This window comes from Lagenorhynchus albirostris, chromosome 10, assembly GCF_949774975.1.
Source record: "Lagenorhynchus albirostris chromosome 10, mLagAlb1.1, whole genome shotgun sequence".
NCBI lineage: Eukaryota > Metazoa > Chordata > Mammalia > Artiodactyla > Delphinidae > Lagenorhynchus > Lagenorhynchus albirostris.
This window is the reverse complement of record NC_083104.1, coordinates 62515421-62533227: the sequence shown is the minus strand read 5'-3', so window position 1 is coordinate 62533227 and position 17807 is coordinate 62515421. Positions and strand designations below refer to the sequence as shown.

Genomic DNA, 17807 nt, shown 5'->3' with positions numbered 1-17807 from the left:
CAATCCTTCTTCCCTTCCCCCAACCCCTTGGCAACCACAAGTCTGTTCTCTATGTCTGTGAGTCTGTTTCTGCATCATAGAGATGTTCATTTGTGTTGTATTTTAGATTCCACATATAAGTGATATCATATGGTGTTTGTCTCTTTCTGACTTACTTCGCTTAGTATAATAATCTCTAGTTCCATCCATGTTGCTGTAAATGGCATTATTTCATTCTTTTATATGGCTGACTAGTATTCCATTGTGTGTGTGTGTATATATACCACAACTTCTTTATCCATTCCTCTGTTGATGGACATTTAGGTTGTTTCCATGTCTTGGCTATTGTGAATAGTCCTGCTATGAGCATAGGGGCACAGGTATCTTTTTGAACTAGTTTTGTCCAGATATATGCCCAGGGATGGGATTTCTGGATTGCATGGTAACTCTATTTTTAGTTTTTTGAGGACCCTCCATACTGTTTGCCATAGTGGCTGCACCAATTTACATTCCCACCAACAACTGTTGACACCAATGCAGTAATCTCCAAGTAGGTGTACATATAACACCATCTAATTTAAAGCAAACTCTCTGCCTGAGAGAAATGTTTTTTGATTATGGTTACTTAGAAAAAATTAAATTCCACTAGCAACCATAATTTATGATTGTATTCATCATATCTGGTGAATTCAGCAACTTGGATCCACAACACGTCTCTATACCCACTTCTCTCTCTACAGGTTTAAATGTGAAAGTCATACTGGGGATGAGATATAAACCGACCTGCCACTCTTCACATCACCTGCTACACTCAGTCCTAGGCCTATTTTATTTTTAACTGAGGGTCAATTGATTTTCAAAAACATGATTAAACGCATTTGGTTCTGACCTTTCATATCCACTTGTTATTAACACAACTGGAGAGCTAATCATTCACTACCTGCCCATAGAACACATACTAGGCAAATTCTTCTCCTGTTATCTTATTCCTTCTCTTTGTGGATTTTTAATAAACACTTCAGGGTTCCCAAGATAACAATTCTGCTGGCAAGGTGACCATCTAGGATTGATTTGTTCCTGCAGTGTATATAAACTGCAAAACAAAAACAAAAATATAAGTTTTTGTGTTCATTTTATTTTGAATACCAGAACCTCCATTGATGACTCGAGTTCTAATTTTATGGGACAGGTGTCTCATTCCTTTATCTTTATTCTCCAGATTAGAACACATAAAAGAGAAAAATAAGTTATTTGTCCATGGAAGCAACTCTCATTTTCTGGTTTGATTTAAGGGTAAAAATGAAATTACCAAGAGGAATGGGCCCACTCTATTCTCTTCAGGCAATTTCCCATAAATATTATTTACCAAAATCAAGCTTTGGTAAATCTTGGATTGCAACATTCAAGGTTGTAACCGTAGAGAAGACTTGGTATCTGGATATTTTTAACTGCTGATGAAAAGAAGATTCATATGCTTTGATCGACAACTTGCTAGAGGGCCAGGGTAAATCTGTCTTATAAAGAAACCTCATATGAATACCTGAATGAGTAGCTACCTTGCCCAGCCATCCAGGTGGGCAAGGACATTCTGACAACCAGATTTAGCAACAGTGGACCCCATCAAGATGACCTTCCTGTGTTGTAAGCCCACAGCCTGTGTTGAGGAAATAAAATTTAAGTATATATATATTTGCCAACCCAGGAGTCCTCTTCACAAAGGTGGTAGAGAAAGAAAACACTTATATTATTGACTAAGCATTCAAACTAGAATGTGATACCTATCACAAACACTAAGAGACTGAAAAGAGAGAAGAAATCTCACGCTTCATGTAGCCGAGCAGGTGTAACCCATTATATATATGTTCTCAAGATAAACAATAATTCAATTTATCCTCAAGTAAGAGGACTTGACAAGTACCATTTATTACACACAGTTCATCCTAAATCACCTGTTAATTGGGGGGGACCATCTATGTTAGTTCATTGGCTTTACCCAAAGGAAAAAGAAACTTCTCATATCTTTATGACAGGAGGTAGTTTTATAACTTAGAGCCAGGTGTCAGCTAAAGTTAGGCTCCCACCCTCCCTCAGAAACTAGGAGAAACTCGGAGATAAGGCTGCTATCTCCCTCGGATGTTTACCTTCAAAGGAGATGGTTCTCAAGTCCTTGAGACTTTCCTGAGTCTTAAAGCTGACAAAATGCCCATCTAGTTTTCACAAGGATTTATCACCATTTCAAAGAGAGGAAAATGTACTTATAAAGACAAGTTTTCTAAAATAAATTGCTCTAGGAACAAGGGAGGGAAATCTCTTCACTTATTTTCAACAAGGGGAATTAAGCCTCTTTTTGAACGTTTCTCTTTGTCCTTACACCTGGCTGACATGGGGCAGAACTGAAATCTCAGAGTCTGACCCTGAAATAGCCACTAAAAAGAAAGAAGTCTCACTGATTTTTCTTTTCTAGGGACTCCGTTGATAATACTGTAGGAGAAGTGGGGGTTTGACAGTTTGGGGGTTTCTTCTTCAAAGTCTTTTCAAGAGCTTAATGTTGATTTTTATATTGTAGTGAATCACAGTAAAAAGCTGAGCAGAAGTCAGAAAGTAGAAGGACAGACATTCCTGTGTGTGCTAGTTTTTCAAGATAAACAAACAAAATAATAGAATCAGGGTTAATAACTATGTGGAGGTCAGGTAACCCAGATATTAAACGGTTTTGACCCCAGATTCAGTATTGTCTTTCCTAGAGTTAATTATATCCACATTCTCCACCTACCATCCTACCTTTGCAGGACCTTAGCTAATGAACATCTTATCACTTCTGGCTTACGGATAATAAATTCTGATACTAGATCTTGTATTTTTACACCATAGTTAGTAGTTATGTAAATGTCCAAAATATATTTAAAATCTTTCAGAAAAAAATGAATATGTAGCTGTCAATAAATTATGATATACATTTTCTGGAAACGACAATTTGCTCTGGTTTCATCTTTATAAAAACATATATGTAGATCATTTTGCTTTCATTTGGCAGATAAGAATATTCAGAGTTGGTTATGTATTAAAAGGGAAGGAAAAATCAATTTACACAGCACATTCTTTAAGAACGTTCTTTCTGTAATATTGGATTAAAGTTTCACAGCTACATCATTTATTACCCAAAGTTAACTCTAAGCAAAACAAATTTTGGAATGTGACTTCCTTCAAAATTATGATTTTGTAAATGTCTTAAGGTCTTTCTTATTTATATTTTCTTATCCAAAATAACTCTGTTGTTCAACTGGTGATAGGATATAATACTGAGCCTTCACTGCCAGCAGTCTAGTCTGAAAATAATGATTTATTTATTTTATTAATGATCTCCATCTTTCTTAAATGTAGACATTTGATTTTCCCAGGTTATTCAGCTCTTTACCTATACTCAGATTGGCAAAGGAAAGTAGAAACGCCACAAAAGGCCCAAAATCATGACTCTACCTGTCATAGCATTATGCCATTTCAAACCAGCTGCTGAATCGTGGTGGCAAACATTACTTTGACCTTCCATCGCATTCAGGAAGAGCTGAGAAATAGTGCTCAGTTTGCCAGCCTGGTGTCAGAGGATGAGATACTTATTCCTCTTCAATCTCATTTAATTATTCCTATAATTATAACATCTTACATTTGAAAGATAATTGAGAGGGCATTTAGTCCAATATTTTATTGAATGTTATAATCCCGTATAGCCTTATAAGTCTTCTGTTGAAACTCTTCTGGTGACAGAGAGTTTACCATTTATAAGCCAGACGTGATATATGTTTTAATATGGATGAAACAAACTAATGACTGCATGAACAACAACAACAAAAAAACAAGAAACATTGAACAAATGAGGGTTTAGTTTCAAATACTGTGGCCTTGGGCATGATATTTAATCTTTGGAGCCTCAATTTCATTCTCTGTAATATGAGATCAAAGGATTATGGTGAAGATTTGCATTCATGCATGTAAAGTGCTTAGTATTGATATGTAAAATAAATAGCCCTTCATAAAGATTAGCCAAAGAAGATGATTTCTTTAAATCTTTTGCGAGAGTAACTACCAAATGTTGTTACTCTCAGGAAAATCAAAAACATGCTAATTTTTATTTGTTAGAAACAAAAGGAGGAATTGAGGCTTTTTCTCCTTTCATTCGAAACCTTCAGAGAATTCCAGATGATGAAAGCTACAACTCAGTTATTTCATGACTATTGATTTTCTGTGGCTAGAACAAATCAGTGCAGGAGTGAAGCTACTTCTTGTTTTAGCAACTTTTCCTCCACCTATCCTTCTCATCTAACAAATGCAGCTCCTCGTCCATGATGCAGGACGTGTCCTGTTTCACCATCCTGCTCAGCCACTTGGCTATGCCACCTGCAGTTTTCCTGTCTGCTTTCCTTACGCCTTGCACATACCCCATGTCCACCTTGGAGCCAACTTTGAGCCACAGCTTTCTCAGACGATTGCTTCTTCACCCTGTGATCCAGCCCAGGACAAAACAACCAACCAAACAACCAACAACGAACCAAACAAACAAAAAAACAACTTATTTACAAAACAGAAATAGAGTCTCAGATGTGGAAAACAAACCTATGGTTACCAGGGGGAAATGGGAGGGGGGAGGGATAAATTGGGAGTTGGGGACTGACATATACACACTACTATATATAAAATAGATAATGAATAAGGACCTACTGTATAGCACAGGGAACTGTACCTAACACTCTGTAATGACCTATTATGCGAAAAGAATCTAAAAAAGCGTGGATATATGTATAACTGATTCACTTGGCTGTAAACCTGAAACCAACACAACATTGTAAATCAACTGTACGCCAATAAAAATTAAAAAAACAAACAAACAGGGCTTCCCTGGTGGTGCGGTGGTTGAGAGTCCGCCTGCCGATGCAGGGGACACGGGTTCGTGCCCCGGTCCGGGAAGATCCCACATGCCGCGGAGCGGCTGGGCCCGTGAGCCATGGCCGCTGAGCCTGTGTGACCGGAGCCTGTGCTCCGCGACGGGAGAGGCCACAACAGTGAGAGGCCCGTGTACTGCAAAAAAAAAAAAAAGAAAAAAGAAGAGAGAGTTGCCCAAAGAAGAGAAACTGACCTCCCTCAATTTCCACCAGCCATTTTGGGATGAAATGCTTCTTTGACAGCCATGCATTGGCACCTGGAAATACAAACTTATGGTCATTTCCTTCCACTGACGTCATTTCATCACATTGTTCTATTAGAGTACAGTTTTAGAACTAAATTTCTCTTTTGCCCTCCTCTCTGATATTTTCTTTTATACTTCTTTCTCGACTGGTATGATCTGCTAATACCAATCTCCACTCAGTTAAGTTTATCTTGTCCGCTCCAGACAGTGTAACCCTATCAAATAGAGATTGATGGATAAAGAAATCAGTGCAACCACTCCACTCCATACTCCATAGCAAGAGGTTCATTTGCTGTCTCTCACTTTTGTAATGTTCCCTTTTGTGAAAGCTGGGACTTAATCCAATCCCAGTTCACTTTACCTCCTCCGTGTTTTAGAGGTTACATTTTACGGAACGATGCACTCAGTACTAAAGGAAAATGTAACCAAGCGATTGAAGGGTGAGGAGGTGTGGGTGGGTTATGGCAGGGCTGTTCCTTAAGGTGGCATCAGCCCCTCAAAGCCACAGTCACCCCTCTCAGTAGGCCAGAACTGCTCTGCTGAGCTCTTGAGAGATCAGGGTCTGATCTGAAGATACAGCTGTGTGTCTTTATCCTGCCATTAACTGTATAACAAGAAAACAGCTACTGAGGAAAAAAATAAACAAAAACTTCCTACTCCAAACCATTTTTTATATGAGATGCTACACCTGAATATGAATGGGGCATAGTTTTTAAAATTCTATATCTCCATTAACCTGACTACTATTTTCTCTTATTTTGCAGCAATGAAGATGAAGAAGTGAAAACCCAGACTGAGCTGAAGCTTTTTGGAGTGCTGGTGCTAATCACTTGCTAGATTTAACTTTTATTACTATTTTTTTTCAGTCTTAGTGTTTCCTTTATGAACTGCAGTGGAACTAAAAAAAAGTTTCCTGCAGGCATATAACATGGAAGTACTCACTAATACCTGACATAGGAGATATTTACCTACAGTTTCTCCCACCACTGTTAGAGCCTTGAATGCCTTCTATTAAGCTGACAGCAATATTAACATGCCCCTCTGTTTAGCAGCCAAATCACAGGGAAATAGAAGGATGGGTGTGACGATTTTTCAACACCAGTTTTTTTGTTTGTTTGTTTGTTTTGTTTTGCGGTACGCTGGCCTCTCACTGTTGTGGCCTCTCCCTTCGCGGAGCCCAGGCTCCGGACGCGCAGGCTCAGCGGCCATGGCTCACGGGCCCAGCCGCTCCGCGGCATGTGGGATCTTCCCGGACCGGGGCACGAACCCGTGTCCCCTGCATCGGCAGGCGGACTCTCAACCACTGCGCCACCAGGGAAGCCCAACACCAGTTTTATTTAATGCACACATTACTCCCTGAATCAAGATTTATTCCCCTTCTGCTTAATTTCTTTTTCATGTAAAAAAAGAAGAACAGCAACTTTTTAAAAAGGAGCCCCTGCCTGCTTTCAGGAGTTCATTGGGGGAGCTCTTGAATGTGAGAAAGTTGGTATTTTCACAAAACGCATGCTATTTTCCTGTTCTGTTTGGGTCCTGTGCTTGATGGGACAGACAGTCATGTTGAGGTGGTGTTGCTGGAATGTTTCTAACATCACTGTCTCTCTGACCATCACCACATGATTCTTGCAAAGGCTACTTCAGTGTTAGTTTGTACCCATAATCTTGGGAGCAGCCAAGACTATAGAGCAAACCACACTGTTGGTGACAATCCCAGAGCCAACCTCCAGCAGGCCCAATGCCCACCATATTGGCCGTGGTCTCTTTTTTCCCAGCTGCCATCCTCAGTATCCTGTGCTCACCTTTTCTAAGTGGTTTCCTTTTTCTAGCCTTCTACTGGGGCAACACACTAAGGAAGAGTCCACAATAGTTCTGGACAGTGAGCTCCTGGTAGCAGAGGACTCTCAGTAGAGACTATACCCTTGCACACAACACATGCTCCCCTGGGAGCCAGCTCTGTCCGAGCCATGGCTCCCTCAGACCACTGCTCCATCACCCCCATCATCCTGCCACAGGCCATTTTGGAAGGCTCCATTGCCAGTCATCAGTTGGCACCTGGAAACACAAAGTTCTCATCATCTCCTCCATTAGTGCGTGAGAAGCAGTGGAACCTTAATAAAGCTTTCTGCTCTCTCTCCTCCCCTAAACAAAAATCTCTACCTGCTAAATTGTGTGAGGCATCACTTTAGATTATTGATAACCATCTCTAGTATTCAGTGTGCTCTGATCATGTGTCAGGCACCATGAATTTGATTTAACCTTCACAATGAGCCTGTGAGACAGGTAATAGTATTTTTCAGATTTTATGTTTGTAAGAATAGGCTTCAAAAGGTTAAATCAAGCTAGTAAATGGTAGAGACAGAATTAACATTCAGATAATCAGATTCTAAGACCAAGTTATTTATTCAATCATTTGTCCATTCATTTTTGACTTTGAGAATAAAAGATTGAGTTGATCACACTCCCTAGTTCATTGCTGTTGTAAGTTTGGGCAAGACCCCCTCTTCTGTGTACTTGTTGATTGGATGACTGATTGATTAACTTTTATAACAATTTCTATCTTCCCTTCTGCTAAAAGCACACATTCTTGTGTTTGATAAATATTCTTTACCTATATATGTTTTGAGGATGTGCATTGTTTTTCTCTGCATATGTATTTAATAAAAGTAAATGACATTATAGTTTATATTTTGTTTCTTTTCTTTTTCCACTTAGCACATGGTTTTTAAGCTCTATCCACATTGTTCTATAAATACCTAGTGGATTGTTTCCTCACAGCTACCTGGGGTGTGGTCTTCACATTTCACCTGCCCACCTGCCCCACAGTGAGCTCTCAGGATGCATCCCTCTACCAGGAACAGCTGTGATGTGTATTGTTGCATGTAACCTCCTGTGGACTTTGTGAGAATTTCTCTGGACTATATACCCAGGTTTAGAATTGTTTAAGTCTGTATGTGCTTAATTTGATGAAGTGCTACCAGACTGCTATTCTCTAGAATGCATGTCCTCATTTTTATTCCCACCAGCAATGTGTTAGGGTTCTTATGTCCCTGAGTATCTCTCTACTTGGAGATATGAGCTTTGAAACCTCAGGCTTTACCATCTTTGAAGGCAACTTATAAGACAGGAAATTTGTTTGAATATGGTGTCCTATTCACCTTAGGTTTTCCAATTCTCAGAGACTTCTAGACCCTCTAACTCAGCGCAGTTGTCACTTAGGTGTTATTGTTTTCATATCATCGATGAAAGCCTTATTTCTGAAGGATTATTTGACTGAGGTCAAATAAGGTAGTGATGGATAAACCTAGCACAAGGCCTTTTGGCTTTCCTACTATGCTATTTCTACCAAAACAACCTGCATCCGAACATCATAGTCCAATCTGTTCAGCTTCTCAGCAAATATCAGACTGTTGAGACCATGAAAACAGGATGGACAAGTTGGTTGCAGGGAGAACATGGAGAGCAGAGTGCTTTTCAGGTTGGTTGGTACTAGCATCAGTGTCCTGAGCAGCTTAGGAGCACAACTGATTCTTAGGAGGAAGGAGGTGGGAGTAGGTAGTGTGGAATAGACAGATGCCGAGGGTGTATCTTTATTTGGGTTCTGTGGCAAGCAGATTTGAAGACAAGTATTTAGCGTGATGAGTTTACCTGGGAGGTGACCATAGGCATCCCTGGTAACGGAGTGAGGCAGTGAGTCAGGGGAGGGAAGGAACCAGTAAAGAATCCATCAGAAGGTCAGTTACTACAGTGGATGACTGGAGCTCATCCCCCTGGAGCTCAACCCCCCTGTGGGGGGAGGTTCTAGGACACAAGGTTGAATATGTCTCACAGTTGATTCAACTCAGAGGAAAGGAAACTGGGGTTGTCATTCTAAAGCTGGACTATCAACCTTTACTCAGTACTGATTTCTTTCTTTGTAAAGTTTTTTTTTTTTGACTTTTCATGATACATTTCTAATAAGACTCATTATTTCCTTATGAAATTTTAATTTGGAAAAAATGGGAAGTCTTTGAATATTGTTCTTTATAGTCTCTGAAGAACATACAGGAAGGACTAGTTAATGGAAAGCTTAAGGAATAAGGGGAATTCTCAGGATTTTATTTATTAAACAAGCAGACAATTCTGCAATTAAGACTAGGAACAAAAATCTTTCTTTAACTCGACTGCCCTGGATTTTCACATTTGAAATAATCTTTCTCTATTAGAAATTAAATAAACTGTGTGAGAAGGTCATTTGGTTTGTAAGAAGGAAAGATTGTTTTCCTAAAGCAAGTCTAGAGGCCTTAGAATAATTAAATAGTAATTAGGAAATATTACTGAATTTGTTTTATATATATATATATATATTACATTTTGGGGACTTTCCACATATTCCTGTGGTATGTCATAAAATTATAATTCCCTCATACTTTAGAACATATTATTCTCAATATATTTGACTAGAAATCCTTTTTCTTTATTTTATACTTTAATGAACACACTTTATTTTTGTAAAGGTTTTCTAATGGATTTATTTGGAATTGTTCAATATCACTTAGGCACCTGAGTCTAGACTTTCCTTAACTGAAAACTCTGGGAATAAATTTTAAAAAAATGAAGCTATAAAACAGGCAAAGGAAGCTTAGTAAATAATGTAAATAAAAGACAAAATTTTTCCAGGGGGCTACAGATGGTGACTCAGATACTGAACAGAATCTCTAAAATGAAAACAGTGAAAGATTCAACCCAACGGAAAAAAGAAATCCCTGTGCAATATTTAGCTGAAAGCATGCCTCATGGCAGTACCAATAGAGAGGCAAAATTTTGGATAATAATGGGGATGGGACTGAAAAACATTCCTCTGTCATGTTCTCCCTCATCGCCAGGCCCCCTGAATTTGAAACTCCTCATCCTAGGCTCTGACCTGACGCTTGCCCGAGGGGCTGATCCCTTAACTCTAGGGACCTCTATGCTAGAAAATTTGCCATATTCAGGTCTCTGGTGCAGCTGTGATCTCAAGCCCCAGGGCTAACCTACACAGCAAAGGGGATGGGGGAGACTTGACCTTAGACTTGAACCATTTGGGAGTCTCAATTTGTGGTTATGAATTGAATGATAAGCTATGGTGAAGGGGACCTGTGCTTTTCACTCTGTCTCAGAGTATGGGGAGAAACAGTGAAAAGTGCTGTGGGACGAAGTGAGAGAGTGGCATGGACATATATACACTACCAAATGTAAAATAGATAGCTAGTGGGAAGCAGCCGCACAGCACAGGGAGATCAGCTCGGTGCTTTGTGTCCACCTAGAGGGGTGGGATAGGGAGGGTGTGAGGGAGACGCAAGAAGGAGGAGATATGGGGATATATGTATATGTATAGCCGATTCACTTTGTTATATAGCAGAAACTAACACACCATTGTAAAGCGCCAATAAAGAGGTTAAAAATAATGTACTTGACTATCTGGAAAAAACGCCCAAAAAACTTTTTTGTTTCTATTGACTGGCTATGTGAGAGGTGTGCTTCCTTTAGAAGATCTAAATGGAGCAGAATATACAAAGCTGAGGTTGCCTGTCAGTTGTGAAACCCAAAGTCACGTTTGTTTTATAAGATACCTTTTTAGGCTTATTACCAGTATTTCATGTCCGGCCCTCTCCTGAGTAGTAAGTGATTTATCTCTACAATTAATAGGAAATATAAATGGAAATCTGCAGCTGACTGAATAGTCCTTTCAGCTTGCATCCTACTTCCATATATGCCTGGAGACAGAATTTAACTAAGAAAATATGCTTTGTACACCTGATAAGGTTATGCTTTGTTGAATTGCCCTGGGGAGGGAGTTTCAAATATTTCCTGCGAAGAGTGTCCTTGGCTGTCAGGGCCAGTCCATACACAACCTCAGTGAAGGTTTTCCTGGCAGACACTTCCCAGTCAGCTCTCAGGGCAGGAAAGCTGTTCAAGCCGACATCTCAGGGCCTGGGCATTGGCAGTGTCACAGCCTGTTAGCACTATCACCAGATTTGGGGATGGGAGTAGGGTAGACAGGGAACAAAAGCATATGGGGTGTCAAATCAATCTTTCATTTTTAATCCAATCACAATTCTCCAGTTTCTGAGTGCTTCTCAACTTACAAACTTACATCACAACACACACACACACACACACACACACACGCACATGCACACTCTCACACACACACATTCTCTCCCTCACATACCTATACACACACACTAATAGTTGCACTGTACTTCATCACTGGCAGCTGAGTTATAAGTATTCTTTTTTTTCCATTCTGATGGCTCTAGAATAATCTAAACTTCCTCCTGAACATTACAATACAAACCAGTGAGTACCAATATGATGGTTTATGTAAGCTTTTATACAGATCCAAGGTGTAAGGGGTTGAGACAACTCTTCTCAGCGAGAGTGGAAAACATCTGACATCAGTTTCCCCAACCCCCATCCAGTACTCATGAAGAATCCTTTCCTGATCATGGTCTTGAGCTATGGAGTCTAGGTTTGGGTTCAGAATCTCCCACACAGAGGTCCAAGCAGTCATAATCCAATGGCTGTAATTCACGTTCAAGAGGAAACCTGTTATGACTCCTGCCCTGATGTATTGCAAGTTAGCTCTTGGACAACACTTTCCTCTGTGCTCTTATTCCTCCTCCCCAAGGACTGTTCCCTCTGATTGTCTAAATCAACCCAGATCCCCTGTACTCCCCTTATCCCTGGGCAACTGGGGCTGATGCCCTGGAATCTCCAGTTTAGGGGTGGCTGAGCTTTGAAGTGCTTTCTTCAAAAATGTCTGGACCCCTCTTTAGTTGCTGGAATGAGTACAGGTCAACAACACCACCCAAATGGGGCATCCTGAGTTTGGGTAGGAAACATCATAGGCTCTAGCTAGACCCTGTATCTCCCTTTCAGGGTATCTCAGTCATCTACATCATACTTGGGGCAGCTAGGTCCTCTAAGATGCATAGAGATTTATGCCTAGAGTGTTGTCCCATGGTTCTGCAGCCAGGCCCCAGTTTTAGGAAATTGGTCTGGTGAATGGATCATTCTGGCTGCCCTATGTGTTATTTCTTTCCCAGAATCATGCAAGATTGGACCTCTACAGGGTGCTGACAGGCTGATTTCTGCTGACTCAAATTGCTTATATAGGTACAGGCTTCACAAAACATAGTCTTCCTGAAATGTTGACACCTTTTGTGTTCTACTGCATCTTTCCTTCCTTCCAATTTCTAAAAACCACTATTTTTTTTTCTGCAGAAAAGTTCTCCCAATATTTTGTTTCTAAAATTAAAACCTACTTGTCCTAGCTCCTAGTACCATTGGAACCCACTGTCATTTATGGTGTAAGAAGAGACTTGATTCTGGTCCATGAAATTTAAGAGGAAATCTGCTCAGGGTCTTCTAGTAAGGATTACTTAGCTCTTAGAAAGAGACACAATGGGGTGGGGGGGGGGAAGTCAGCAAGATGGCAGAGTGTTGATGGCAAAACCCAGCCTCTGTGCACCTACGCCAAATTGAATCTCGGAGACAGAGTTTTGGGCGAATTAGAAAAGAATAGCTTTATTGCAGGCGCCAAGCAGAGTCCAGGCAGCTAGTGCTTTAAAGACCCAAACTCTCTGAAGGCTTTCAGGGAAAGATTTATAAAGACAGGATGAGCCAGGGGGTTTGTGAGGTGTGTGATCAGCTCCTGGACATTCTTCTGATTGGTTGGTGGTGAGGTAATTGGGAGTCAGCATCATCAGCCTTCTGGTTCCAACTGGTCTGGTGTCTATGAGCTTGTGAGCAGCGCACAGTTAACTTCTTCCACCCGGTGAGGGTTTCAGTATCTGCAAAACTACTCAAAAGACATGGCTCAGAATATTATCTATAGTCCTTGAGGAGGAACTGAAGGTCCTTGACTTTGTTTAATGGCTAAAGTGTTATTATTTTGTCTTGCTTGACTGTTTTCCTTTCTTTCTGCCTTTTCTCACTTCTCTGATTAAATATATTCTTTGACTAAAGTTTTTCTACAGACAAAATGCAGGCGGAGGACATGGGGGTCTATTTTGGAAGGCCTCATATGGTCTCTCTCCATTACAGTAGGAGGCCCTATTTTCCTCCTTCCTGCCATGGAGACACCGATTCAATAACAAAACAGGGACCAGTTCTCTTTGTGAGAGATCCAGAAGCCAGTTAAGAGGCTCCCATGCTCCGGACAAGCACAAAACCGGGTGCATCAAAGCCGGTAGGAAAATTCATGGCTCTTAACAATCCCTACCCTGGGGATAGCGCCACGTGGTTGAGAGGAAAACTCTCAACTCCTGGCTTCTCCCTGGAGATGGAAAGAGAATACTGGACCTATAGCCAACATTCTGACTTTTGTGGGGCTACTCGAAGGACTGATTTCTGTTTCAAATCTCTTGGAGAATGTATGGGAACTGGAATAATCTAGATGTCTGGGACCTGTTGAGAATGAAAAAAGAGCTGGGTGGTGTGCACCTGTTTCACAATCCATAATCCACCCACCCTAAGTATATCACCCATATAATCAGCCATTGATATACCACTACACTCACAATAATAAGAATAGTTCAAATTAAACGAGTTCCTATTATACCCCAAGAATTACTGTAACTTCTTTATTTGTATTATGTCATCATTTACTAGTGTTATTTTCATTTTACAAATGACAAAACTGAGGCACAAAGATGTTAAGTAACATGACTGAATTCACATCATTACTAGACCTCCTTGGGGTCAAATATTCTCCACCTAAGGAAAGATTTCTGGCTAACTCAGGTAGCAAAAGCAGCTTTCAAGGAGGATGGGTTTGGGGTTTATTAATCAATTGATTCATTCCATTATTTTACAATTTTTTTTTTGTTGTCGAGCATCTGCTCTGTGCCAAGCAGTGTGCCGAGCTGGGCTGCAGTTCCCTCCGGACTCTCCGGTTGCTTGCAGACTCACAGAAAGACAGAAGTTACCACGGAGTGCTTAGCAGTGGAATGGGGTGTGGTTTCATTGAGGAATGGAGGTGAGGCTGAGACTGAAGGATGAAGTACGGTCGGCCAAGGCCAAGGAGGATGGACAGATTAGCAGAGAGGGCACTGCAGGTGTAAAGGCATTGGGGGCATAGATGACAAGGGTGCATTCTAGGAACCATGGAAAGAGTTTCTGAGTCTTCCTGGTATTTAAACTTCAGCCCTTTCTTTGCAGAACCTATTTAAGGACGAGTGACATTAGAAAAGCAAAACCAAACCAAAGCTAAAACCAAACATTTGCATCCAAAGTGAACCTGGAATGAATTGAACTTGCAACAAATGACAATCTCTCATTCTGCCTCTCTGTCTCTCATTATAACTGAATTACATACCGAGTCAAAAAATTTGGGAGAATGAGCTGAAGGCTATGAATCAAGCTGAATTGAAACTAAACTAAGTTCTGGCTTACTCAGTGTGGAACTGGAGGGCTGAGTTAGTGCCAGTGCAAGGGCATTCATGGTTTCATGTATCATTGTATTATTAAAAGTTTCAAAGTAGCACTATTCACAATAGCCAAGACATGGAAGCAACCTAAGTGTCCATTCACAGATGAATGGATAAAGAAGATGTGGTACATACACACAGTGGAATACTACTCAGCCATAAAAAGAATGAAATAATGCCATTTGCAGCAACAAGGATGGACTTAGAAATTATCATACTAAGTGAAGTAAGCCAGACAAAGACAAATATCATATGATATCACTTATATGTGATATGTGTATCAAAAAAATGATACAAATGAACTTATGTACAAAACAGAAAGAGACTCACAGACATAGAAAATAAACTTATGGTTACCAAAGGGGAAAGGTGTGTGGGGGGAGAGATAAATTAGGGGATTGGGATTAACAGATACCCTCTACTATATATAAAATAGATAGTCAACAAGGTCCTATTGTAAAGCACAGGAGCTACATTCAATATCTTGTAGTAACCTATAATGGAAAATAAACTGAAAAAAATGTATAGTTTGCTGTACATCTGAAACATTGTAAATCAAGTATACTTCAATTAAAAAAAAGGTTAAACATTTTAATTAAAAATGTTTCAGAAAAGAGAGGTAAAAAGGCTCCATCAAAGGAGGGGATTGAAAGACTAGATCACCATATGGCCACAGTCCCTGTGTTGGGGAGGAGATCAGTCTTGGTGAACTGAAATCTTCTGTCCAATTGTTTTTCCTAAAATAAGAACATTAGACTATTCTCAGAACCGAACAACAGTTGAACATGACTATTTCATTAAGGGTGAGGACCTCTGGAGGCTCTGAGCTGTGTTTTGATAACTGGCTTTATACTTGAAGTGGCTGGTTTGAGGACCGTGCCCTCTGACCTCAGATTCAGGGCCCTTCCACTGCCAGCATGGACTCGGCCTCTATTTGGGGACACACTGGCCCTGCCTTAGGCTCAGCCTTTTCCCTTCTTGGTGTGCTGGTAGGAGGTAGGACAGTGGCTCTACCCCTGAAGCTTGGTGTGAGTGTGGCTGAGTCAGTGTTTCTGTTTGCACCTCAGTTTCTTCATCTGTGAAGTGAGGATTCTACCCCTTCCCTCACTGAGTGATAGCTCAGAATCTTCCTGGAATTTATACTCAGAGATTCTCTGATTAATATGTACCAGATAATGTTTCACTAAGCAAAAATGATTGAATGAGGTTGTTAACCCTGGCGACTAGGCCGAGGGAACTGTGGTCAGAGCTTCAGAGTTCACTAGCAGACTATTCATTAACCAGGCTGGCTGTCCAAGCCCTGACTTATATGACATGATTTTCCTAGGCAATGGTCAGTGGAAATCCTGAACTAGTTACCAAGCATGTCTTACAGATTCCATCACTACACGGTCAGTCTTGCCTTTATACTCCCAGATCCTGAGCTTTTTCATTAGCTAAGGCTTTTCTCCTTTCCTTCTTTCCCTGATGTTTTCTCCATCTATATGATTTACTACATTATTTGTATTTTATATTTTGCTGCCCAAATTCTTCACAACTTGAATTTTTGTTTCCCTTCTTATTCTAAAATGCATTTCTGTGTGCATTTCTCTGAGCCTGTGCTCTAGAGCCCGTGAGCCACAACTACTGAGCCCGTGAATCACAACTACTGAAGCCTGCATGCCCAGAGCCAGTGCTCCACAACAAGAGAAGCCACCACAGTGAGAAGCCCGTGCACTGCAATGAAGAGTAGCCCCCGCTTGCCGCTACTAGAGAAAGCCGGCGCACAGCAACGAAGACTCAACACAGCCAAAAATAAATAAATAAATAATTTATAATAAAAAAAATTGATTTTAGGAAAGTTATTACCTCTTTTAGGTAATTTCACACCTGCTAAATGGAGAAACTATAGACCACTTTATACATAAAAATATTGCTGTGAGGATTAAATGAGATAATAAGTGAAAAGAGCTGATATTGTACCCTACACAATAAAGATTAGTTTTCTTGTGCCTTCCTTTGGATTACCAAGAACAAGTCCCATTAAGCGTCTTTGTCCTTTATTTTTCCTTTAGCGTCACTCATACTCAGCCAATCTCTGCATCAGATACAGGAAGGTGTACACCATGTATACGCTCATTCATGGGTGTTTGAGGTTGTGATTCTTTTATTCTTCAAAGTCTATGACATACACAAGCAAGTTTGAGAATTATAGCTATGCTTTCCATCTTTCTTGTTCGAGGTGAACATCTATTAATTTACCCAACACATACTCTTTTTTTCTAGGAACTCCCAGCCTTCTACCTACACAGTTCTTGCAGGGGCATTGGTGCACATACAATTGTGATGACGCCCCCAGCTCCCAGTTCAACTGTACAGAAACAAAATCCCAGCTCAAGAATATAGCTCAGTCCACATCTAGTTGGTCATAATGAGCACATGTTTCAGGCTGGACTAATACATTTCTTCCCCATAAATTTGGATTTTGGCCTGAGAGAATTAATTTCACCTCCTATGTAGGTGGCTGGATGTTGAATTGCCTCAGAAGCTTTCAGGGTCCTTTTCCACACTGGATACAGATAAACACAGAAATGTGATTTGCAATGAGAGTCAAAAGAAGGAAAGGCATGGAGGGAAATATGATGAGAGGGACTCATTTGAATTCCCTCTGGCTTTGCAGCCACTGGTCCCACTGACTCTTAAGGGGCACCTGCCTCCCTGCTTACATTAGCTCTCCATGTGCCCTTCCAATGATGTTCTTATTTTTACCTTCATTAGTTCAAGCTGCATTCTGTTACATGTAACCAAAAGAAGTTTAACCTGACTGATAGTGATATTAAAACTCACAGCTGCAGCTTCTTGGGTGGCCGCAGCAGCGCTTAGAGACAAAAGATCTCTTTTCAAAGATTTCCTTGTACATATGTTTCCTGCAGCAGCCTTTACTCCTAATAAGTATGTCCATGTTCTAATTATATTCAGATATAGGTTTTCCAGGTTACTTTTAGCTTAGCTTAGACTTATTAAGGAGGGTGGTTTGTTAGAATAAATTGGAACATTTTGGGGGAACTTTCATTAAAACACACCCTAAGAAGAGATAGCCTGGGTTTAAAGCAGAGGACTCAAACTGGGGTTCAAGCACCATACTCTTAGAGTCCATTTAAATCGCCTCACTGCATAACAACCCTTTCATCACATTAGAAAACTAGTATGTAGAGTAG

General features: G+C 40.4%; 1 protein-coding gene across 10 annotated transcripts in view; it reads left to right on the top strand.

The window, feature by feature from the left end:
- MLIP (muscular LMNA interacting protein) overlaps positions 1–16568 on the top strand; it is a 301391-nt gene extending 284823 nt beyond the window's left edge. For 5 of the 10 annotated variants that reach the window (XM_060162536.1, XM_060162535.1, XM_060162530.1 and 2 more), the window contains one exon: positions 3378–4444. In XM_060162536.1, the coding sequence (XP_060018519.1) occupies positions 3378–3422 (45 nt within the window). In that variant the 3' untranslated portion in view covers positions 3423–4444. Of the gene's footprint in view, positions 1–3377; positions 4445–5922; positions 6280–16205 lie in introns of those variants that run through there. The other 5 variants (XM_060162534.1, XM_060162529.1, XM_060162525.1 and 2 more) reach the window with 2 other exon arrangements.
- Positions 16569–17807: the final 1239 nt, after the last annotated feature.